At 34.8% G+C, this 26,339-nt stretch overlaps 1 protein-coding gene across 8 annotated transcripts in view; it reads right to left on the minus strand.

Moving 5' to 3' along the window:
• Window positions 1–26,339, minus strand: part of NBEA (neurobeachin) — a 470,218-nt gene that overhangs the window by 305,124 nt on the left and 138,755 nt on the right. For 5 of the 8 annotated variants that reach the window (XM_085061526.1, XM_085061560.1, XM_085061552.1 and 2 more), the window contains exons 18-30: window positions 23,489–23,597; window positions 21,091–21,172; window positions 20,755–20,878; window positions 20,231–20,423; window positions 18,962–19,984; window positions 16,886–17,103; window positions 15,359–15,512; window positions 8,723–8,746; window positions 6,115–6,295; window positions 5,129–5,262; window positions 3,765–3,872; window positions 2,021–2,189; window positions 549–644 (exon numbers count right to left, since the gene is read on the minus strand). In XM_085061526.1, coding sequence (XP_084917652.1) covers window positions 549–644; window positions 2,021–2,189; window positions 3,765–3,872; window positions 5,129–5,262; window positions 6,115–6,295; window positions 8,723–8,746; window positions 15,359–15,512; window positions 16,886–17,103; window positions 18,962–19,984; window positions 20,231–20,423; window positions 20,755–20,878; window positions 21,091–21,172; window positions 23,489–23,597 — 2,615 coding nt within the window. The remainder of the gene's footprint in view (window positions 1–548; window positions 645–2,020; window positions 2,190–3,764; window positions 3,873–5,128; window positions 5,263–6,114; window positions 6,296–8,722; window positions 8,747–15,358; window positions 15,513–16,885; window positions 17,104–18,961; window positions 19,985–20,230; window positions 20,424–20,754; window positions 20,879–21,090; window positions 21,173–23,488; window positions 23,598–26,339) is intronic. The other 3 variants (XM_085061583.1, XM_085061573.1, XM_085061567.1) reach the window with 2 other exon arrangements.

Genomic DNA, 26,339 nt, shown 5'->3' on the forward strand with positions numbered 1-26,339 from the left:
GCAGAAAAATTGGTGTCCTTCAAGAGAAACACAGCACAGCACATTAACAGGCATAAAATAATTCACATACAATATCAGAGGTTTACAAACCATCAGGAGGCAAGAAAAAAAAGCAAGAAAGGAAGGCAAAAGAACAGGAAAAGATATAGGGAAAGGGAATACTATAAAGCTACTTTATACTTCATGTGGTATGCAATATTTTTAAAGTAGGCCTGATTTTATTTTTATGGACCTAATATTATAACAGCATAACCACAAACCAAAAGTATTTAAATTTTCCTATATCCATTCCCTTCTCCTGACTGTTTTTTTTTTTCAATTGTTTCCTTTTATTATATAATAATTAAAGATAATAAATGGTAGTAAAAATGGGAGAGACATTTTCTAGAAAAATGTAGGCAGGAAGTTTTGAAGGTATCATCAGGTCTGATCTCCATGTAACCTGAGGCGTATACTTATTTATCAACAGTAACATCACATTTAGTTCTTGAAGTGCATTACATTAAATAAGAACACCCAAACAGGTTAGGAGATGATGTTAATATTACCTTTGTAAAATGAGTGGGCAAAGCTCTGCTCAGGAATTAACTTGGCAAGGAATCCATGGTTCAAACTTGGGTGAGGGATAGATGGTATGACCACAACTGTGGAGAAAATCATGGAATCAAATGTGAGCCAGCTTGTACTCATGTGTGGCCTGGTCCACTGTGGATCCATGACAGATATCCTATCTCATTGAAACATGCAAATATGGTATTATCAACAAAAAAAGGCATTTCTAAAAGAAAAAAGAAGTTCTGTATCAAGAGATAGGAAACAGCATACCTATTATTTGGGCACTTCAAGAGCAACATTTATGGGGAAAAAGAGACACAGATAGATAGATAGGTAGATATATAGAAGCAAACAGGCAAGACAATCATGGATGAAAGTAGCAGTTTCTTAGTTCAGAACCATAACATTTAATCAGAAAGGCACAAAAAATTATGATTTCTCATAACTGACTATGTTCATGTAGTATTTTTAAAATGGGAAGCTTACAAGCACATTGACTTCTGAAAATTATGTAAACATAACAAATTAAAATATTATGTTGAATCATAAAATAATGAATAAATGTAAATATGACAGAAATTGAAAGAAAATATCTATGAAGGATGAAAATCCGCATCTCCATAAATGAAGTAAGCAATTACAGATCAATACAAGAATGAAAACATACACAAAAAGTTTCATGGACAAATTTAGCAACTGTTTTCAACTATTTTAACACAGAAGGTACGGTTGTAATCAATCCAATCAGACTTGAAAAAACACACTGCACTGACAGTACAAAATACATGAAACAAAGTGGGGTAAAGTTTGTATCCCTCATTTCTAACAGCTTCTGAGAGCTAACAGACTCTCCCTTTCAGGCTGAAGAACACGTGCCAGTAAAACTACTACTTCTAATAAAAATCACAAACCGTTCAGTCAAAGAAGGCAATAGCAATGTTTCCTTTTTATTATATTGTTACCATAGGCTTTTAAATGCAGGCACCAATACAGCAGGACTCCAAGAAAGTACTCCGTCCTCCACTACCACCCTTTCACAAACCTCCTAACTCAAAAGGAGCTCACATGGGCAAGCAGCTGTGTTTGCAGTTTATTCATTTCATGGTATAAAGAGATCTCTTCTTCCTTACACATAACAGATTCAGGAAGATTTTTGGTGAACTATCTTGTACCTAAAAACTTTAACTCCAGCAGGAATCCTGGGTTTTTTTAATTACTTTCAAATTAAAGAAAAATAAAGACATAAAAAAATACATAAATGAAAATTAGTAATACCCTACAAGCAAATATAGAGAATACCTGAAATATGCCAATGTAGTTTAAAACAGAAATTATTATACAGGAAGAAAGTAATATGTAACTTCCTATTAGGATCTTACGCTACTCCCTAAAAATAATTTGTACTAAAATAACACTTCTAAAAAAAAAATATCAATCAAATAACATTTGAGGAAAACAAATTTACCTGTACTAGTCGGTGAATTTATTTCTTGTCTGATATTTCTACCTGCCTGGCTCCCAGACCTCGCAGTTTCTCGCTGTGGTTCCAGGATGTCTCGGTATTTGGAGACCATCAGGACGGAGATGAAGTAGACTACAGCCAAAGCTAGGAACTGAGCTTGTTTGCTGTCATCCTGTGTCAGGGAAAAAGAAACACATCTAGAATATTGAATATGTCCATGGAATTTTTTATAAGATCATTACAAAGCTTAACAAATAATACCTTTCTGAAATGCTGCTTCTGCCAGCATAGCAGCAAATGGATAATGCAGAAGGCTGAGTGGATTTTCAATGGAGTCCTACACACACAGAGCATATATTGAGCACTGAATTTTGGAGGTAATTTGGCAACTACACAAATCTCTGGGTCTGTGGAGTCAATGGACTTTTCAAAACAGAGGCCTGACTCTACTCTGAGAGTGCTTTAAAGGCTCCCCAGCAGCAAAGGCAACTGTGCTCTGCTGCCCCATGGATGAGATGGTGAAGGCCCCTGACACAAGGAGGTAAAGAGTACTATTGCTGAGAGGGAAATCCAAGCTCACTGATGTTTCTCTAGCTGACACTGGATGCATAAGAAGGCATAACAGCTTCTGGTAACATGTGAAAGCAGGGAGAATGTACCACTGTTTTTCTTCCAGCAACAAATTCCAGCTCGTACATTCTGATTTCCCCTTCCACAGGACTGTCAGCAGCAATCCTAGCTTTCCAGGACTGATTTAAGTGAAAGCCAGGACCACTACAACTTTGCTGTCTTCTTCTCATCCCACATAATCTGCTGTTCAGGGACAACTGCCATCTATGACTTAGATATTGTCCTGATAGTTCAACTGAAATGTCTTCTATTATCGTGTCTTCTATTATCTTACCATGAAAGACTTAAGACATCAGTTTCTATCTACTCCTATAGGGGTTTCATCTTTTTTCAATTCCACAAGTATGTACTTTCTATTACAAATCCAGTGCTTGTTTTCCATGTTTTCTGGGTGTTATTTAACCTGGATGCATGGTTTTGTAATTCTTAAAATAACTAGAAATTCTCTTATTAATTTCTTTCATAGAAGTTCCAAAAACGTGTTTTGTTGTATTCTTTTCTCCATTAGTTAAGAAAAGAAATAGAGACAGAAAATTGCCACTTTGAACTCAGGTTGGAGAAGTTTAAACATGACATATATATTTGTAGGTATACAGTTATAATCCCTATTGCACTACATTCAAAACCAAGCACATTATGTTGCAGTTTTGCGCTAAAAACCATTGCAGAAAAATCTGAAAAACATTTTTAAATATGTTTACATACATATATATATTTAGCAGAAGCAAGAATTGTGTTTACAAAGTAATTAGCTGCATTTCTGTAACATATATACTAATTCTTCCTACCCTAGTTGGACAAATAGTTGACACCTTTAGTAATACAATTTTAATTAACATAAGTCATAAATTATTTATCTGGGCTGTGATTATTTGGCTACTATAAAATTAAGGCTGAGTGTTAAACACAGTCAACTACTAATCTCAAAAAGCCTAATCAATATAATTTTGAAGTGCAGAAGGTGGCTGGTAGTTACAAAGCCACAAGTAGATGGTTTGCAGACAATATATGAAGTGCGACCCATGAAATATATTTTTAGTTTGGGTACAATCAAAATCTCTTTCAAAACATAAGTGATGATTTTGCAGAAGCAAGAATTACAGCACATATTACTCACCACATCACGAAACACAACTGCTCGTAGACGATTAATATCAACATCCTGAAGAAGCCTATCAGGGTCTTTTATGGGAGAAAGATTTCCAGGGACATTTTCAAGGGGAGTCTAAAAATAAAAAGTAGTGAGATTTTTTTGTCCCCTCAAAATATCAAAGCATTTCTCTTAGAACCTTAATTTGGCATAATTTTTTATATATCACATTAATCTTAGATAATATGTTACTACTGACGTGCTTCCCCCAAATACTCAGGCAAAGGCTCCAGAAATAAAGTGATGTTTTGAATTACTGTCTTCATACAAACTATTTAGATATAAATTGTTACATCTTTCCAGTAGCTTGGAACAACTGTATCTCTAGACAGAGTTAAGAAAATACTGTGCACTCAAAAGTTTGTTTCAGATTACAGTTGCTTCATAGCAAAACAATAAATTATTTCTATTATGCATGTTACATTTGAAAATGCTGAACAGAAATATAAAAAACCAATTAATTTTACTGAGACATATTACAGGCTACTTATAAAATAACCACTACTATTAAAAAAAACATGGAATACTATGCTTCCTTTAAAAAATAAAATGTATTAAAAGTGAGGCCTAAACACCTAAAAGTCTCCTTATACTGGTTTTCTTTGCATTGAATGTGTCAATTATGAAAAATGTAATGTCTTGTGAGATTTAAAGAAAAAATATTGTGAAAGGAGCTGACATTGTAAAGGCTTATACAGAAAGTCTTTGGAGAAGACAAAATACTGAATTTAATAACGAAAATATAATAGCAAAAAAGAAGGGATCCTTTACATCATGTTATGACTTGTATTTTAGTCATGGGCTCTGCCAATTTTTTTCAGATTTTTATTTCTGGATTCCCAAAGTCTTAAAGCTGTGAACAAGTTTAAAAAGAAAAGAATTAATTAAGCAACTAAATATTCAATAAAATTCACTCCTAAGAGCAGATAGTAAATACTGATGCCTAATAAGCACTCAAAGGTCTGTTGAAGTTACTGGAAACCAGATATTCCACCAACAGAGATGAGATTGAAGGATTTCATCAAAACTGCAAATTACCCTGATGGAATAAAAAAATCTATGCAGGTTTGTATGACAGAGGTGAGTAAAGGGACTTGCTTTTTGAAGTAGGCCAAACAGGAGTGAAAAAGCTGGTTAGAATTGCTCCATATTACCGCATCAAAGTTTTCATGTTTCAAATAAGCCTCCTCACACACTTTTACCATAAAACACTTAATAGGAAAACCGAAGCTTTAGCCAAATATTTGAGAAGGCAGTTACAGTTATTTTCTGATCCTGAAAAGCAGTGGTTCAGACTTGCATTTGCTTCTGGTTACTGAAGGCTCAGTTACCTTGGCTGCTGCTGATGCAGTTACACCCTGAAGAGCATCTTGAGTTTTACCACCAATTAATGATGTCTTGTTTACTACTCTCTCTCTTTGCCTTTGCCGGCATTCTAAGCAGTTCCTCACAGCCACACAACAAACTGAAAGAAGAAGTGAAAACGCCACAAATTAGAATATTTTCTCAGTATTATATTTAGATCATCAATTAGCACTCTTTAATAGTGGGCAATAATTGAAAATTTGATTAAAAATGATAATTGAGAATAACGCACAAATTTTACACCAGGAATAGTAAAATTATCAGTAACATAATAAGTGGTATGAATAATAACAGGAAATAAGCTGAGTACAAAAATTATTCATCATTTGAGAAATGAAAAAGTCTGTGGAACAGAACATTAGCAAAACAGCATCGTGCCAGATAACAGCAAAAGTTTAATGTTCATAAGGATAAAGTGACTAGTTTGCATAGAATAGTTTGAATTATCCATAATTTTTAAAATTTCCTAAATTATTTGTAACAATATGTAGCAAATAGTAAATAGTGAAGATAAATGCCATACTGTTGCAAAATATATTGGGGTCTACATTGTCTGCACAAGTATCCCACGATTTATATCTTACATAGCTTATAAAGAGTCCTACAAATCCATGGAGACTTCAATAAATAAACCTGCAACACAGCAGCAGCAAAGCAACTTTAACAAAAAAAATAATATGTTTAGTGACTTAAATTTAATATTTTTATTCTCCCCGAATATATACAAGTTATAATAAGGAAAATACATAAGGAAGAACATTTGCAGACATGTGTTTTTTATGACTAAATTGAATTGGCCTTAAAAATGTATCAAATCAATAATAAATGGGATTTTTATTTTGTCACATCCAACTCTACCTACAAGGTCCTTTCCTACATGTGTCACTTTTTGATCCATCGCAAGCCATTGATCTGTAAGTAACTATTTAATACATCCTGTCTGCTGACTTACCAAGCCTTAGGCACTGTCGCATTAGACCTCCAGAAGACATGTTTTTCTCAGCTTCAATCTCACTAAAATTTAGAGAACTGGCAAATACTAATACATCAACCATTGCCATCAGACGGCTGAGAAACGTTACTGCTGTCTCTGCTGACATTCCTTGTGTCACTTCAATGTTTTCCAATTCAGTCTTTAAAAGGAGATAATTGAATTAAACAGTTTGAACACAACTGAAATATAAAGACAGCACATACACATAGAAATCTAAATTGTTATGCTTAATGACAGATAGATTGAAAAGTTATTTAAAAATCTCCTACTGACACCATTAACATAAGCTGTGAGTGAATTTCAAAGTAAGACAGCATGAAGAGTGAGAAAATTATTTACATTTACATGCTGTAATAGATGAGAAAAAGTCTAGTACAGATGAGAAAGTTATTAGCAATTACATAAAGACAAAGTATGGGCAGATAGTAAAACAATGCATGGTGTAAAAGGGTGCAACATATTCTTACATTCTTCCATAGGCTATGCAAACAGGTAACAGATGAAAGGAATCACTTAGTGTATAGCTTTTAGTTTTTTATATTCCTTCAGATAAAAAGCTAAATGTGAGGAGTGAAGTGGGGAAAAACCTACAGTTTTTGCACTGTTTCCATTAATTGATTTTCCCTGGAATGTTTACAGCATATAGAATCCTGACAGAGTCCAATCCTCCAATAACATTTACTACCTCACAACAAAAACAGAGGTAAAGTAAAAATGTGACAAGTGACATGGTGTGCAGCTCACATGTCCCAGAGAATAGCTGTTTCTTTCCTAATGTAGTGTTGGACTCTCCTTTGTGGGAGTCCAGAGAAAATTTCTGGATGAGGTCAATATTTCTGAAAGCTCAATTTTTTTTTCTGAGAAGACACTTAGATGTCCAGAGTCATGTTTTCAAATGCTTTAAGGTATCTAACAGCGCAGATAAGTGAGAAAACAGCTTAATCAAAAAATAAATATCTGTTTAAAGACTTTTACCTCTGGAGCTAGGCAAATTGAAAACAGGAAAGTAGGATACTTGTCTGTGTCCAGAATTATATGTCTAAATACTGTTTTAAAATTGGTTTACAGGTGGCTAATTTTTATTGATTGTCAACAAGGTTTCCAACTGCAAGGCCTTCTGAGCACAGAGTTTAGTCCCTTTGAAAAGTAGTTTCATTGTGCTTTTCTACTTCTATTAATTTGCTTAGAAGTATTTTAAAAATATATATTTTGTGCTCTTAAGGCCATTTCCTTCCAAAGGAAATAAAAAATACAGAAAACCAAAAATTCCTTTATTTCCATATGCCTAAAACGTTATTAGCCTCACTCATGGCTTACTTTTTGGAATGTTTTTACATACAAAATTATAAAAGTGCAAACTGTGCCAAACAGTATTAAGGAAACAACTGTTTTCAAAGATGAAAGATACAAAGTGGCATGTGTCACCATAATGATAGATAGCCCTTCATTTAATTTCTCTTAAGGATGTAGCATGTCGATTACATCAGTGATTTGGGAAGGGCTGTCATCTGTCTGAACTGCCCACTAATATCAGAAAAATAGTAAAATGACAACTCTCAGAAAAAAGATTTTCAGCCTATCATCTCCTATCTTCTTTAACCAGGGCTCCCCTGTTTAGTATGCACTTTGTTCCCACTTTTTGGAAAAATACTTTTTTTATAACATACTGGAAAAAGATTTTTTTGAAAGCACTCAGCCAAATAAAATCTATTTGCAAAAATCTATAGCCATAACAGTCTGCTAGAAAAACTCATATGTGGTTACAGAAACTTGAACTTTGAACTCATGCTTGAAATAACATCAGGCTTGCTTGCAGCCAATTGATTGCCTGATGTTGATTTTTATCAAGTCTCAACTGTACTGTGCCAATCACAGTCTTAAAACTCTCAGAATATCTGTTGCATTTTATTTTTGCAAGTTACGTAGCAAATTCACTTAACATAACACTTTAGTGCATTCTAGCAAGATGTTAGCAAACTCTGAATTAAAAAGAATCTTTCTTTTTTTCACAGATCTCCCTAAAATTCTGCTAGATGAAGGGGAAAAAAATGACCAAGAGTTTTTTTACACCCAACTTACCATCACTTCTACCTGTTAAATACAGCACATTGACATTGCAATAGTTTTTAAAATATGTTCCATTATTGATCAAGCTGCCTTCTAGTATCACCAATATTTTAGATAGGGATATCTCAAAAACTCATTGAAAAGTGAGCTGATCACCACTCTGTGACTACTCAGTGTAATTTAAGAGCAGTAGCATCTCTCCCATACAATGAGCATGCTCAGGACATAAAGAGTTTCTGCATTTATAACTTAAATTAGCTCACAGACTGGACTACATTCAGTCCAGGAGCTAAGAGCAAGCACCATACTTGACAATGCATTAAGTTACTCAGGGGAAATATGGCAGGAAAAGTTAATTATTACACCTGATATATTCTTATTCACATCCTACTGCATGATATAGGAAAATAATTGTAAGAATAATAATAGTAAAAAAAAGGCAAAATATTAAATGATCAAAAATAAGGTACTTTGGAAAATGCAAAAAACTGAAACTTACAGCAGCAATACTAACCTTAGAACCCTGGACATGCAACAGACAAAACAGACAACAGATCACAACAATAAAAGAAAAAGAAAATTATTTAAGTTAACTAAAAATACAAGGTAAATTGAAACAAATTAGTATCTTGAAATTATACATTTGTTTAATTTATATTTAGAATAGCAAAACATTTAAGCTCAGAATGAACATTTGAAAATAAAGGCTTGTCAAAGATAGCTATGCACAAGGAAAACTTTAAATCCTGTATTATTATGGAGTTCATGTAAACACTGATTCTTCCAAACCAATGTACATCTTTTTTTGTGGTACATAGAGTAATTTTATGAAGCAATGTAAAACAAAGTAATGCTTTAAATGATTATATAGATATGAGCATTTTAGAGCAAGCCCTTCAAGTGAAATGTAATAAAATAGTTAATCCTTTTATGAGGAGGCAAATATGTTTAAAATGCTTTGACAAAACAAATATAAATTACAACAAGCAACCTGGTTCTTCATGCATAATACTCTTCACTTGGATGCACCACCAGATAGTTCATTACTATATTACATTTGGGTATGATTTCTTCAACCTAAACCAGTATGACAATGTTTTCAAACCACAGGAAAAAAAAATCAAGATTTACTAAGTCCCTTGGACTGAGTTGGCCTTCAAATTTCTGTGTTCAGAATTAAATACGTGTGTTGAATTTTTATGGTTTAGTTTTAGGTAGAAGCACTTTCTCTATTATCACAGTGTGCTAGGAACTAATTCATAAGTTTTCACTGGTTCTGTTTTAAAAATAGAAAGAACCTTCAGAGTACGTCAGTTATCGTTATAATTTAAACAGTGGAAAAGTCTAATCTAACAGAAAGAAAAACAAGCTGAAATGAACTGTTTTCTTTCCTCTCAGGACAGAAAATACCATGTTCAATCAGTTTTTAAATGTGTCTTTGTCTTTTTGTAGTAGGATGCACCTCGAGACTTAACCTGTGGCTAATATCTCTCAATTACCGACTGACAATTTTCATATCAATTTTACCACTTTTGCTTCTTAGAATTGTTATAGATCACATAGAACCCATGGAATCACACGAGTCCTGAACATGATAATGCTAACACTAGACACAGGACATACATCTCAGCTTTTAATCCACAGACCTAATGAGGCCATCATTAAATATTTGATAGAGTTTCATGGACCATTCATATAACACCAGCAGCCCTCAGATTAAAATTTGAGAGCTGATGTTTTCAATTCTCCAAGTAACAAGCTGAATTATAGACTTCTTGGAGTAAGTGGAAAAACAAACTGATTGCAAAGGGTCTGAAAATTTGTTCTGAACTGTCACATATATTTAAACTCCTCAAACTGCTTTCGCCTTGCTCAATGTCCTCAAGTCCTTGCCACAGCTGCTATCCTTGTAGCAAGCAGTGATTACTTCCAATTGCTAGCTTGTACACAAAATGTTTTATCTGTAAACCAGTTTCTATTAACAGAAAGCATCTTCTGAAAACCCTTTACCCTTACAGATCCTGTTTTTCACACTTCCACAACATCTTAATAATGTCTTCCTTATGGCTGTAATTATTTTTAGAAAGCCTCAAAGACCTCCCCAACAGAAAGGAGAAAATAAAAGGAAATCAGTATTTTGTATTTTATGACCTCTCCATAATTGTAGCAGAATTATCTAACATTCCCAATTTAATAAACCAGACATCAGAATCCAAAGTGGAATACACTCCAGATTATATTGCAAACCAACAAAACGGCTCATATTTTTTGTGAATATTTGCTTCAGTTTCAAATTGTTTCATATGTACAGTTGACAGCACTTTTAAAAAAAAAACAGCATTTGAACCTCCCATGTAGAGACCCTGGGACAGATGTAGTATAAAATTGAAATTGAGTGAAATATTAAAAATTGTGGGAATAGATTATTGTGAATTAGAGTGAAATTTCCACTGTATGCCAGACAAACATATAACCTTCCCTGCACTCTCAAGTTACTCACAGGTTTGTGAGTGGCTTGTTTACACAAAAAATCTTGAAAAAACCAAACAAAACAATAAAAACAAAACAAATAAATGAAAAAAACCCCAAACCAGACAAAAACAAAACAAAACAAAACAAAAACTCTACAAGATAAAAGGCAGATTTCTATTACAAGAATTCCATAGTGAGGGGATCCCATAGTTAAGACTGCCTGTTCTACAGCAGGCAAGGAACCATGCAGTAATCTTCCACCCAGCCCAAAAGAGTTGCCATTTCACTCCAAATCTGAACTATGCAAAAGAAAAAAAGTCTTTTTGAAATGGGAAGTTTTTCAAACATTCATCTTTTAAGGCAACTGTGACAGTACTGCTTTTTTAGCAAGGGAGGGAACACAATACATGTTGCACACAAATCTGTGCAAACAGAATCTGTTGCACAAAAGAAAAAAAATCCAAACCAAAACTGCAATTGCTCCAACGCCCTGAAAGTCATTCTGCTAAATTTATCTTTGGCTCTTTTCCACAAATAGACTTAATTAATTCAAGCATCTACCATTCAGAATCTTTTCTACTAATGAGAAGTAGGTGAAGTGCTTTATGAAAACAAGAGGCAATGGGACATATGTAAGAACAACCAACTCTATAGCAAATTGTTGAGAAGAGAGTTTTGCAGCAGAATTTAGGACTGTTTGAATGGCCCAAGACGAACTCAGATTTGCTTGAACTCTGACTGATACACTGAAATCAAGGCATTGTGCACAGGCAGGAGTGTGAGACAGTTGAAAAAAGGAACTGTGTGCTTCTGCCTTTCTCCATTAGAAAACAAGTAGGCTAACTCATAAAGAGAGATTGGATTGAGCTCCAGGTTAACAATCATTCCAGTTGGACCCTACAGGGATCTGGTAGATGTCTACATCAGAGATAGCTGAATCATTTGCTTCTGTTGGGTAGATCTCCATTGGATAGAAATCCAGGCCACATGTAAGTACTTCAAGTGAATACTTAGATTTACCCTAATCTCTTAATGAATTCCACCCCTGTTTCAATCATCCTGAAGTTAAATGGTGGAATGACCTTTACTTTCTGTTTTATAGTCTTTTTTCTCTCATATTTCATTATTTCAGACCAAAGTAAATTAATTTTTATAAGCAGATGTAAACATGTCACCTATGCCACAAATGAAATATACTAAGAGGAAATAAGTAAGAACTACTACTTTAAAATTTAAAAAAAACCTCCAGTGGGAATACTGGAGAGTATGGTGGTACATCCCAGCCCCCACTCAAGCCCATTCATTTGGGACCATTCATGAGAGTGTCACCACTCATGAACATGAAGAAGGAAGAAATTAAGTAAAATGAGCTCATACCTGTTGATAAATTGAGTATATGTATTCTAGAGGATATAAAAAATGTGAGGGTTTTGACACCCCAGAAAAGCTCCACAGAACAGAGATTCAGAGGATCAGAGACTAAACAAGATGAAGATGCTATGGATTCAAACAGGCACACCAGGAGATATGACTCAATCCTACAAAGTCATAAAGGATATGGAGCTGAATAGACATGATTAACCACTCTTTTCATAGCCTAAACAGTAAAGCACATAGTGACTTTATGCATTTAAGCAGGCTTAAAAAAAACAAAGACAAGAAGTGCTTCGAAGGTTATGTAATTGCTTTGTCAGGCTCAATGCCATAGGATATTATGGAGGCTAAAAGCGTAAGTAGCTTCAAAAAAGATTAGATAAAGTCTAGAAGGATAAATTCCTCAGCAGTTATTAAATATGACAACTCAAACACCCTCTCTAGTTGTTAAAATCCTAAATGCTGAAACAGAGCGCTATTATAGCAATCAATATGCTTGCTCAGACTTCTGCATTTTGATATAAGTTGCAAACAGTCACTGTTGGAGGCAGAATGCTAAAGCAGCTGGGCCCTTACACTGACCCAGAGAGGCAGCTTACGTAGCCTGTGAAGAGTTTCCTCTTGGAAGAGTAGTGCAATAAGGTTTGAGAGGACTTCTAATGCCACGCCCAGTTTCAATTACAGAACTACAGAGACTAACAGAATGTTTGGGGTTGGAAGGGATTCAGGAGATGCAACACAAAATTTGAATTCTGTACCTTATGGATAAAAACTCATCCATTAATGTAATTAATTACAACACAGTAGGTTCCACATGGAAATCAATCAATGCTTTTCCATGGTGAGGGTGACTGAGCACTGGCACAAGTTGCTCAGGGAGGTAATGGAGACTCCATCCTCAGAGATAGTCAAAAGCTGTCTGAACACAGTCCTGGGCCTGCCTGAGCATGGGTGTTAGACCAGGTGACCTCCTGCATCCCCTTTCCAGCCTCAACCATTCTGTCTTTGAATCCGTGAGGGATTCTCTTCCTCTCTTTAGAGTTACTCTGGCAGAAAGCGACCAGTAGCAGACCTGCTGTAAGCGTTTTTATGCAGTGCAGATGTCATATAAATCTTCCTGTTTCAAACCTCTTCTCTCTTCCCATTAGCAGCTTCTGGAAGGAGGAGGGTGAGCCAGCCTTTTGTAACTGATTGCTTGCAGTGGCCTACTTTGCCCTTTCAAGACTAAGAAGAAATATATTCTGTACCAGCAATCCATCCACTTCTCCACAGCAGTTCAAGGATGCACAAGCATTAGAAGTCTGAGAATCAGTACGAAACTTCTTTTCATTTATCATATGATGGATATTCACAAGTGGTCTGATGCCCAGCAGGGCATCTGCTCCCTTCAAAACCATGATTCAGAACAAGACTGAGGGAGAGAACCTTCTCTTAGGAGGGAGGGTGTGCTGTGCTCTTCGTATCTGTCACAGTGATGAATAAATCCACCTTCTTTTTTATGTTTATGGATGGGCAATGAGGAAAAGGAATGGAGTGAAATGGGTGGGAAGAATATTTTTTTTTTAAATTTCACACAGCAGGATTCATTCAGCTTGAAGCCAGCTGCCAAACTTTTAGTGGATTACTCTATTTCACAATTTGTTTTTATTTTATTGTCCTAGACAGATGGTAAAATTAAGCATTCAAGTAATGCACATAGTCCCCATACAGTGGAGAAATGTGTGCATAATACACAAATTTGAAAATGTAGTCTTTTGTATCAGTGCATGAAAATCAATGCTATTGAGCAAGACAGTATTGACACACAATATTTTAATAAATAGATGTGTCATTATTAAAGATGTTTTAGGTCACTATCTATACATACACACACACAGGTACATCATCCAAGAAAAATAGAGGGAAATGGTGAACCTCAAAATTGCTATTCCATAGAACAGCTCTGCATTATTATCAGCCAGGACAAGAGCTAAAACCCACAAAAAGCACCCAGTGGAACTGCAGCCTAATTAATGTTGTGCTTGTTTTATATTTTTATATAAAAGTATCAAAACACCATCATTTTCAAATGGTGCCAAAAATGTTCACTTTAAAAAAAATCCCCCAATGTCCTTTACTCTAAAGAATGATATTACAGCCTGTATTTTAAGATGGCTCGGTGTGTATCCACTCATCAATATTTACAATAAAGCACTTGCAAAATCAGGATCTTAATGTTATTCTTGTGACTACAGACAATTATTGAAGTCTTTCACTTTCACTTATAGCAAATATTTTTCCAGTTAACACAGTGAAAACAGTAAGGAGACAGCATTTTAATATTAATTGCCTGTCTGAAAATCATATTAATGTTTAGCAAATTGCCAGCCCATACTTTCATACCTTTCAAAAAAAATCTGCAAAGAAAAAAAATTTGTTACTAAAAGTAACATTGAAGAAAAAGTAAAGTAATATGAATTGCTGAATGGCTAGAACAAAGATTTGAGCTTTTACTGCAAACCCCATTTGCAGTCTCCAGTGCCCACTGCCCACATTATTTCAGGGGAGCCTCTTTGTCCCTTCTAGGTCTCATTGTCTTCCCTTTCAAACACCAATATTAACTACAGATGTTTCGAAGATGCTCAAGATAACATTTAGTATTAAAGAAATAGTCACAGATATTAAATGCACAGACAAGGCATCACATCTGAATAACATAATTACTCTTGTCAATAATGAAATATTTATAAAATATTTCTTCCTTTTTAGTGAAGATACTCTGCATGCCTGATCTTTAATCTGCTAAGCACTTAAAATTTACTAAGAATATTTGAGTGGACAAAAATATCAGTTATTTTAAATACAAGTTTAAAAAAAAAAAGAGGGGGAAAGGACCTATTGAAGAAAGAAGCAAACAGAGTAGAGAGATGATGACTTCTGGTATCATTTGGTATGCAAACTAATAGTAGCCACACAAAAGAAGGTTTATGAATATCAATGAGTAGAAATCATAAAGCATGCTATTTTGTTACAGGAATCATTATCCTAATGGTAACTGCTTTAAATGAAATATAAAACAACTATGAAATATTACTCTTACTTAGTAGTACTTCTCTGATAAAATTAGCATTTCAAATGCAAAACGTTATTAATACTCTGTATATCAGAGAGTAACAGTTTGATTAAAAATTTAAATTTTTTGGAAGGAATTAGCAGAAAGGGGACAGGAAGAAAAGACAGCTGTAAAAAGTAGTTTGCATTATTAACAATAATTTCTAATATGTCCACTAGGTGGAAATATTGTACTTACAGTTGGGGATGTGGCTGCTGACAGCAATGGCAAAATTCCTCCACAAGCAATAATAATATTGTCTACCATCTGGGAAATGAGGTGTATTGTGTTGTGTACAAAAATAATATTTTCATTGCTATTGACAAAGTCCATCACAGACTTTGTGGAGTGACTGCAAGAACAGAAGAAAGGATGGATTAAAACAAACAATTAAAATAAATTTTAGATAAATACATTCTTTGCAACCAGACTGTGAATGTTTCTTTGACAAAAATGAAAAATCTGGTCTACAAATCTTTGCAGGTAAATTGTCTAAAAACATCAACAAGACTAGTCTGTGTAGCACTGGGGAACAAAGGCATGAGATCCCCACAAGTCTAAAGAACAAACTGATATCAAGCATCCTTGCTAACACCTAATGGTAACACCTGATACTGTTTTAAAGGAAAAACATGATAGCATGGCCATACCTTGATTTATTACTAGCTTTATTAACTGATAATAAATCTAGCATTAATAATAACTCTGCAAGTCACAGATGCTAGTAAGATTAGGCGAAAACTCTGCAACTCCTAATTGGTGAGATATTGTCCAATAAAACAGTCACTCCCCAAAATTATAAAACCCCTGTGTGAAAATATTGAGGGATACTCTGTCTATAAGTATGGTCTTTGCTCAAAACAACATTTATTGTCAGCCAGCAAGCAAAAATTAAAGGCCTGAACTGAAAATACACAATCTGAACTTCAACCTTCAAGTATTATCTAAATACAAATCTGTCCCATATAATTGACCGAAAGAAAAATATCAAAACTGTCTATTTCCAAGTGAGTATCACAGAACAGTTAACCAAACTGGAAATAAAATGCAACATAAATTTGATAAAACTTTGATAAAACTATGCTCAAGTTTTGTGAAAATGAACTATCGTCTGGTGCAAATTAGAATAAATTTCCTCTATTGTATTATAGGTACAGAGTACTTCTATTAACATGTACAAAATGTACAAAAACCCTAGAAAATCACATTGCTGTCATAAAATATTACATAGTCACCAAGACTAACCCCAACCAGGAGGTGGCATGCAAAAGAAAATTTGTCAATTAGGAGGAGTGCCTTAGAAAATGTTATAGGAAAGAGATTTTATAGAATCTCTTCTATAAAAGGTAGAGAAGCTACCTTCAGGTAGAGAAGCTGTCCTTCAGTTGATCAGTTAAGAAAATGGCCATTAGCAGACTCACAAGTCATCCTGTCTAGAACAGAGGCAGTAGATTCTAACACTAAATATAAGCTGAAAGAGCAGCTCATTTGTTTAGGTATGGAGGAGTTATACAGTCCCTCAAGAAAACAGAAATACCTGTGAAATAGAGCTGTTCCAGGCTAGGGAGGGGTAAAAAGAGAAGATAGCAGATATGGAAGGGCACTTCAGTTAACACCAACTCTTTTCCTCCCCACTATCCCAGTAACATCACCTCTCCAAGATGCCTAATTGTCCCTTGTTGATGGTCACACAAATCAGGAGTTAAAGAAGAAACAACGACCCACCTTCTCCAAACATGGACATCTGTTTCTAGTGCAAAAAGCAAGTCTGTCAGGAGCCGCTGGTGCATGGGAGACCACTTGAACTCTGGAATACGAAACATAGTTGTGCGTGGACCTGGACTAAACTGTCGCCGCTGCTCTTCCGTCATTGGCATTCCTCGAAATCCCAAGTCAACACGTAAATCCCGGTCTTGCTGGGTGACAGATCGACCCTGTATTGCCTACATCAAAAAGAGGTTCAAAAATGACATTAACTTTATGCAATGTGTTTTGGAATGCAATACAGAATCTGAGAAAGGACAGCATTAAACAACGTGGCCCCAGACCACAGGAGATATTGATGTTCCAAGGCAGGCAGTACCCTTCAGTAGATGAGCTGCTCCAAGTCAAATCAATCAGTGATGAGGGGCTGTGGTTGGCTTCCCTTTCAGCTACTCACCAAGCTTTTACACTCAGGTTCTTCACTTGAAGTCTTACAGTAAAGGCCAAATGTAATCCATACAGGGTCAGTGACAAGACTTTGTTTATATGAAACAATTATCTTTTTGGGTTAATAACACAATATTCTTTGAAGATTTGAATCAAAACATGGACAAACTACACAGTGATGGCTTCAGGGAATGAGTGTATTTTTACACAGCTCCTCATTTTTCAAAGCCAATTTATTTATCTGGTCTTTTTAGCAGGATCATTAGAGAATTACATTTAGTCTCTCAAATCCCATTTTGCCAATTTAAAAGCAAAAGAGAACTTTGCAAAACAATTATGTTAGTAATGTAAAAATGGACATAGCATTGGAGTTGAGCTGAAAAGCTTCTTGTCTATTTAGTCTGATGTTGCTCTCCTGTAGCCAGTATTTTGAGAGCAGACTTCCTTTATTCAATTTGACCTCTCAGGAGTAAAATTGTCAGTGTTGCTTGCATTTCTCATGTTTTTCTTAGAGTTATCTTTAAATTATTAGTTTCTTTTTTTCTTAGACTTATAATTCAATTTTTCACATAAATCTTCTTCATAGTGCTTTCAATTGTATTTTCAGTTTTTTCTAATTGGAAACATAGGAAAGAGTGCATTTTATATTCTTCAATATTTGATCTATTATTGATAATGGCATTAACTCTTAGAATTAAGCAACAGTTCCCACATCTGTTGCATAATTTGCTTGCTTTCTTTCAGTCCATTTGAATAAAAGACAGTTACTGATCAGGCAGGGAGATTATTGTAGACCTCTTTTTAGAGAATTTGAGGTTAGCAACTCCAGTCAAAGACATTCTCTTCCAGGTACAACTGCAGGTAACTGTCATGCCAGCAGCAGCAGTGGTATAATATCTGTACCAAAACAGAGGAACTTTAATCTAGCCAATAATACTGTATCTACAATGACAGGCTTTGATGGGCATTGCCACTGCATAAACAAGCATGAAACATGTAAGTAACTACACTTTGGTGTCTGGTCTTTAAGTAATTTTCAGTGTTTTCAGTGTTCTCAAGGAGATCAGATCTAATGAGGCAGTTACCACATCTACAGCAATCAATACTCCAACCGCCAGCTCCTCTATATACATGTTCAAATTAAAAATGCTCATTATTTAATAAAACAATAATTCTCCATACTGCTTGTATTTAACACCTGCTTAATTTTTTTAAAAAAATACAGTTAAATTTGTTTTAAGAAAAAAATATTTAACCATGGAGAGCTTAGAGTTTATAGGGTATTTTGAAGTACCCAAAGAAAAGATTAGAAGATAAATTTCTGCTAGTTGCTCAGTTGATAATTCTTTTGAAGAAAATTATTTAAAAGAGAGATTGATGTCCACATATTTAAATCAATTAACTGTAGTTTATCATTGATTTTAGTGGGAAATAACTGTTATTTAAGTAGTATATGCAATATACTTTCTGTACAGTCACGAAAGACTTCATATTATGGCATTTTCAAAGAAAATAGGCCTGGAAGATGCACACTTCTCATATAATTAAAGAAATATACTTCAAATATCTCTCAGACCTCATACTATTAGTTTATCTCTCAGCAATGAACAGTGATTACATCAGACACATACATGACTACTTGAAATTTACCTGGGTTGTGGTAGTTGTCTGGATCTTCCGTATCTCCTTTCCTGCTTCCTTACCATCATCAGATCTTTCTGTATCTGATATTATACTTCCTGCATCAACATTAGGTACAGTTTTGCTGCCAGAAGACTCTGTCTCAAGAGTAGTGGCAGTCATTTCAGCATATTCCAAACCTTTAGATGATGAAGACAACTCCCTCTCAGAAATGCTATTCATTCCATCTGAAGTGGTGTGAATCTTGAACTCCTTGTCCTCTATTATACTTGAAGCACAAGTTATATCTGCACTACCTGTCATGTGTGCAAGCAATCCCAAATCATCATTTACACCAAGATGCATCTGTGTCTCTTGCACATTAGGAATAGCAATGTGATTACTTGAAAGTTCAGGAAGAAGTTTCTCCTCCTGACTAGGTATTTTATCAAAGAGAAATGAGGTATTGTTAGTAGAAGGTTCATCTTTCTCATCAGCCAGAGTTATTAATGGACCATTATCTTTTTCCTCATTCTTCTTAATAATACCCACACTTCCATGAACATTGTTTTGGAGCTTCTCAACAGCTGCACTATATACATTATCCAGAAGAGATTCCACTTCTACCAGTGCACCATTTTCTGCCGTTCCCAGTGTCTCTGGTGATAAATCCATATCATCAAGCTTTACTTCAGTAGCTTCTACTTTTTCAGCTTTTATATCAACTAAAAGGTCATGAACTTCCACATGCACTCCTCCTCCTCCAGGTCTCTCAGCAGTTCCAAGCACATCATCTGACACCTTAGTAGCCATGAGCAAGTCCCTCGTATCTGTACTGACAGGGTAATCTGTTTCACTTTCTGGACTTTGACTTTGTGAAAGATCTTCTATCTCTCGAATTTCCATTCCACCTTTTGCTCCTGTTGTCTGAGAGGAAAGACCTGAGATGGTGCTCACATTCCCCTTCTTCCCCTTTTTTATGTTTTCTTCCTCTTGTCTTTGATACTCTTCATACATTTTTGCCAGATATTCCTTGTGAGCTTCATACGTGACCTTAAAAATAAAAAAAACATATTATGTGGATGAACATATGCTAGATAAACTTGGGCAAAAACTAGCAAGATTCTTAAGAATATATTAAATACAGCTTACATAGCATTTGACAGGAAAAAAGCCACCCTGACATGAATAGCGACAGCCACCAGATGGCACTAAATCCCTTTACAGCTTGTATTACTATATCGCTACTGCCTTTGGGGGTTAGCAGTATTTAAAAAAAATCTACGAGCCCTTTCTTACCTTGGAATGAGCTATAGAAAGAGTATCCACCCACACTCTCCAGCCTCCCCATTCATATTTTATTGCATGGTACAAGAGAATACGGAAAATGTTGTAAACCATCTCTGTGATCTTCTGCTCCTCAGAGTTCTTAGGGTTAATGTATCCCAGAGAAAACATCCAGTCCTGCCACACTGAACACTGAAGTAAACATCTAAAGTGAAATAATTAGTTCAAAATATATCCAAACAAAGATTCTTTATTTTAACATTATGCTAATTAAGATGGGAGGAACATCATCTCTGAACATCAATCCCATGTTAGGAATAAAACTTAAAAATTCTTCAGTATTAATTAAAAATAAAGTATACTCTAAAGAAAAGAATCAGGTATTAGTTACTGAGTTAAGGAAAGTTACCACAAACCTATTAAATTTATTTTAAATATATTTAATTTATTACAGAGTATAAAACTCTACACAGAGACTAACAGATTGCTATTACCCAGAAATCAAAGATGAGAAAATACTATTTGTACTGACATACCTTCTGTTTTCACGGCTATTACTAAAGAGTTTTATCATATCAGACAAGAACAAACGTCGAACTTCCATCAGCTCTGCACTTGGCGTGGAGTTTTTTAACAGCGTTGCCACCACCTTAAGAATCACTTTGAAAGAATAAATTAGTTATGTAAAGCACTTTAACAGTGTTTAAAAAAAGAAATAGTTGCTGACAGCCACTAATGTGAGAGGCAACTGAAACCCATATGTATCTAAGATACATGAATGAATTGTTCTCACTTTCTGAACCATCATTTCAAAAAACCCCACAACCTCTAGGTGATACATTTACCAAACAAACATAATATATTATCCTTACTTGGATTTTGAATTTTCACTGTTGAATCTGGCTCTGGATGTGGCTTATGAACAACTTGGGTGCATACTTGTTCTGTCAAAATCTAAAACAGAATATTAACTTCCTTTTACCATTTTTAATGAAACACTACAGCACTTCTCTCATTTCTTTGTTAATTTTTAAATTTGTTAAGAACATTTACCATGGCTACTGCTACCTCATATAAAAAAATCAGGTAAAGTATTTTAGCTCATGACAGTGGGATAAAGCAATTACTCTATGCAAGGATCAAGATTTTCACAGTTGCACTGTGGCTGATTAGCTAACCTTTGAGTTCATTGCCTAAATATACAATAGCATCATTTTAAAGATATTCCATTCATATTTCTCATATTGTTATACATTCACAGATCAAAATATCTTTCACAAGCTACATACGTCAATAATTATTCTCATACATTTCATTTATAACCAAACTGAATCATACTTAAAACTGGGTTTGGTTTCCTTCAGCTAGTAAAGAGTCAGAGACAGCATTCCATAGGAATAATCCTGGGGTTTCACATAATGAGGAAGACAGAACATTCTCCTGCTGCATGAATTGTACCTGACAACCTAATTAATCTGTGTTGAGGTAACACCACAAACCTTTCACACTGGGATACCTGTCACTGGATCTGTGTATGCAACTTCATTTTTAGAGAACAAGCTAAAAATTCAATGGCATCAACAGAGAGTTCTCAGTAAGTACAACCATGTAAATGCATTTCAAAATAATTTCACTAGCAATATTTATTTTAAAGCAGAACTTTTGCTTACTCATTAAAAAGTAATTAAACTAATGTCAGTCATGAACACAGTATTTTAGAATAGGTCTTTACATATTAAAATAGAATGCAAATCTGCTCTTGCTTTTTATGAGAGAATATGGAAAAATATCTGTTCTTTAGCACCAGTTCTTTAGAAAATATTCTGTACTAATGGCACTTAACCCCTTTTTTCTCCTTTTTTCTGGCTATTTTTTCAAATGTAAATGCCTGTGGATGCTGAACTCCATGAGGACTTTGATTTTGTCAATGAGTTAAGCATTTTCTGAGAATACCAATCAGAAAAACTCTCAGAACACTGAATGCAGGAACTGGATTGTGAGATTCAAGTGGCCAAACCATAAAAGGTAATGTGCAATAAAAAAAGAACTTGATGTCTAAGTCACTGGCAAAGAGACGATGTTTAAGTTTTTACAATCTCAGGAAAATCAATTCCTACATTAATCAGACTTAGAACCCTGAAAACCAAGCACTCTTCTACTATATTTTTTCTTTTCTGGAACCAACCCTGAGCATCTAGTCATTAAATCTATTAGTGACTAAAAAAATACTAAAAATCTTTCTAGCGCATAAGATTTTCAGAAATTGCAAGAGATTCTATTCTAATTCACCATTCTAGTAATAACTGATGATTGGAAATGAACTTTATATGTGCAGGCACAAAGACATGGGTTTGCTTTTACAAAGTTTCTCATCATCAAAACTGAAGTTTCTACAAGAACCTAGTAGAAGAGGTGAATGCTTTGGGGTTGTACTTATCTGCCTCAAGCAGTACCTGCTGCATAAATGTGGCTGTGTTAGTTATCATTTGGCATGGCTAAAAAAGAAAAAACAGCACTTTTCAAAGTGTTGTGAACTTGAGATGAATGACGAAAAAGAAAAAGAAAAAGAAAAAGAAAAAGAAAAAGAAAAAGAAAAAGAAAAAGAAAAAGAAAAAGAAAAAGAAAAAGAAAAAAAGGAAAAGGAAAAGGAAAAGGAAAAGGAAAAGGAAAAGGAAAAGGAAAAGGAAAAGGAAAAGGAAAAGGAAAAGGAAAAGGAAAAGGAAAAGGAAGAAAAAGAAAAAGGAAAAGAAGAGAAAGAGAAAGGGAAAGGGAAAGGGAAAGGGAAAGGGAAAAAGAAAAAGAAAAAGAAAAAGAAAAAGAAAAAGAAAAAGAAAAAGAAAAAGAAAAAGAAAAAGAAAAAGAAAAAGAAAAAGAAAAAGAAAAAGAAAAAGAAAAAAGAAAAGAGAGAGTCATATCAGCTTTCAGCACCTTCCATTTCAATGGAAAAAAAACTCTCCAAACAGTGGAGAAGTATGAGCAATTGGAGGTCTGCAGTAACTGTTCTGGGTTTTTCTGTGGAAGGTGATGAACATCTTAAGTAGCAGAATCTCCTCCATCAAAACTGGAAAGTTTCATAGAGCCCATGTAAAAATTATTACCTTGTTAATAAAAACATCTAAAACATAACAAAATACATTTTGAATCAAGAAGTAATTTCTCAAAATTGCCAAAATTTTTTTCAAATGTCTTGAGAATCAGGATATTATAGAGCACAGACATTTTTAAATCATACTTTTTACAATAGAAATTTTTATGTTTAACAATTCGTACCTCATAAAGTGTGTTATACGTTGTAACTGTCACTGTGTTTGTGTGCAGCATCAACCTTTCTCCAAGAAGTGTGAAAAGACTGTGAGTATGCATGATTTCAACCTTTCTCCTGTAAGAGAAAGCAAAAACATTAAGCACATACCAAGCAGGTTGAGCATTTAAAGTAAACGCAAGATAAAATCCAAAAGCCAAATATTTTGATGCTGTACTAAAAATCTCTCAAGCGTGTTATTCTGTATATATTAAGTAATACATATAATTTATTATATTTCCCAAGATGAATGCAATTGGAGAAATGCATAAATGTTCTCATAAAACAATGTTGTATTTAGGAGGGGCTTTTGTGTAGAATAAATTACACACCATTCTCAAAGTCAACTCCTTCTATCTTACTCAGGGTAAGAAAGTTCAAGATGTTCACAGGCTGATTAAAATGTGACAACTGAAGAACACACCTTTCGTCACATCTCAAGAACTCAGGACAATCGAACTTCATTTTTTCCAGCATTAGTCACAGAATCCCAGAATTGGTTAAGTTGGGAGCAACCACAGTGAGTGAACTGGGCCAACCTCCCTCAGACTGCTCAAGCAATCTGTATGTATTAATATATATATGGATTTTTCAGTACCACCTTTCTTCTTTATATAATCCTGGAATAACACATGTTACAATGAAAAAAATAAAATCCTGAAAAGTTCTGAAATTCTACATAATTGAAGTGTATTTTACATCTGTGACCCGAAACTACTCAAATCTTAAAAAGATCAATGAATTCCCCTTGCCTCCAAGCCCCAGCCTCTTAAAATGGGATATAACATCATAAATACAGTATTTCTCATACTTTGCATCATTACATTTACCTACTATATTGGATATGAAATACAAATAATTTTTCAAAATAAATAATAATAAAGCAACAAAAAATTTTAAATAGGATGCAGTACAGAAAACTTCCTAAAAATTTTATGCATTCAGAAGCTAAGGAACTGTGTTTCCATGATTACCAGTGAAAATAACACATAAATTATATAGATTCATTCTAGAACTTTTGAAATCTACAGATTATTTTATCATTTTCAAAGATGCACAAAAGAGAGTGGCAACAACTTACAATGGCGTGTACTCTTTTGTGCACAGAAGGGAGTTATTGAGTTACTTATGAGAAAACCAATAATTAATCAACCTTTTAAGATATGATTTAGCAGATAGAAGTAGAAATCCATTGGTAGATTTAAATGTGCAGGTAAAACCCAAAAGTGAACAACAGACTATTATTTCAAGTTGTGGTATAGAAAGACTCAAATATGGCAAAGAGAAAGAACAGGATTTTGTCAACTGTTAAGGTTAGACAAAGCAGTCTATCATCACACATCACAAAGAAAAATCATTTAAGTTAGGCTCTCATCTAACACATTACTGGTCACTTCTGAGAATCAATTACTTCCACTCTATTGCTTCATCTGTGATTCTATATATGAACTACAGCAACAGTAATTGGTTTTATGTCTACACATTTACTAGTAATATTGTATTGGTTTAGATTTCATAAATCAAGTAACATCTCTTTATGCAATTCTGCTTCAGTGTGTTACAATGCAATGACTGTTTCCTGTACTGTGAAACAGAAATCTAAGTGCTTTATAGTTTTATGTAGCTTATAATTTTATAATTGCTTAGAATTTCCTATGCTTGATTTTCATTTTATAAACCCATGCATATGACATATGTATGTGAACAAAAAGGCACAAGCACAAGCTGTAAAACATGAAATGGGAGGGTGTATTTACTTGCTAAAATCTACATAAAATATGCACATTTGCAGATGTTCAGAGGTCTAAAAATTAAAAACAAAACCCCAACTTAGAAAGTCATACAGAGTATTCAAGGGGATTTCAATCACTCCAATTACATGAAAAATAAAGTTAATTTTTGCTAAGTACATATGTTCACTCAACAATAGAAACTACATTGATATATCCATAATTGCAAGTAGATGTTAAGGACTGGGAATTGAAATTTCAGCTTCTGAAAATTCTCACTTTTTTTCTTCTGTAACCATAGAATCACAGAATATGCTGAGTTGGGAAAGACCCACGAGGATCACTGAGACCAACTCCTGGCCCTGAGCAGCACCATCCCCAAAAACCACACCCTGTGCCTGAGAGCATTGTCCAAACACTCCATGAACTCTGTCAGGCTTGGTGCTGGGACCACTTCCTTGGGAAGCTGTTCCAGTACCCAACCACCCTGTGGGTGAAAAAACTTTTCCTGATATCCAACCTTAACCTACCCTGATTCAGCTTTATGCTGTTTCCTTGGGTCATGTCACTGTCACCAGAGAAGAGATCAGTGTCTGCCCCTCCTGCTCCCCTCACAAGGAAGTTGTAACTGTAACGAGGTCTCCCCTCAGTCTCCTCCAGGATGAACAGAGCAAGTGACCTCAGCTGCTCCTCACACAGCTTCCCTGCAAGGCCCTTCACCATCTTTGTTGCCCTCCTTTGGGATATTCTGTAATTGCTCAATGTCTTATTCTACACTGTGGCACCCAAAACTGCCCCCCAGCACTCAAGATGAGGTTGCCCCAGTGCAAAGCAGAGGGGACAATACCCTCCCTTGCCCAGCTGGTGATGCTGTGCTTGATGCCCCCCCAGGACATAGTTTGCTACTTGATTTTCTGAATAAGTGATAAATATTTTAAGCAAATGTACTTACTTGGATACAACCAGCCTTCTGACAAATCAAATCTGCATCTGGTGTATCATACTTAATCTAACTCCTATCAATGTGAATGACTTTTAGTAAGTAATGTTTGAAAAGTCCTTGGAGATTCTTGAGTGGACTGTCAATTTG

Source organism: Lichenostomus cassidix, chromosome 1 (genome assembly GCF_008360975.1).
Source record: "Lichenostomus cassidix isolate B80296 chromosome 1, HeHo_3.0, whole genome shotgun sequence".
Taxonomy (NCBI): Eukaryota; Metazoa; Chordata; class Aves; order Passeriformes; family Meliphagidae; genus Lichenostomus; species Lichenostomus cassidix.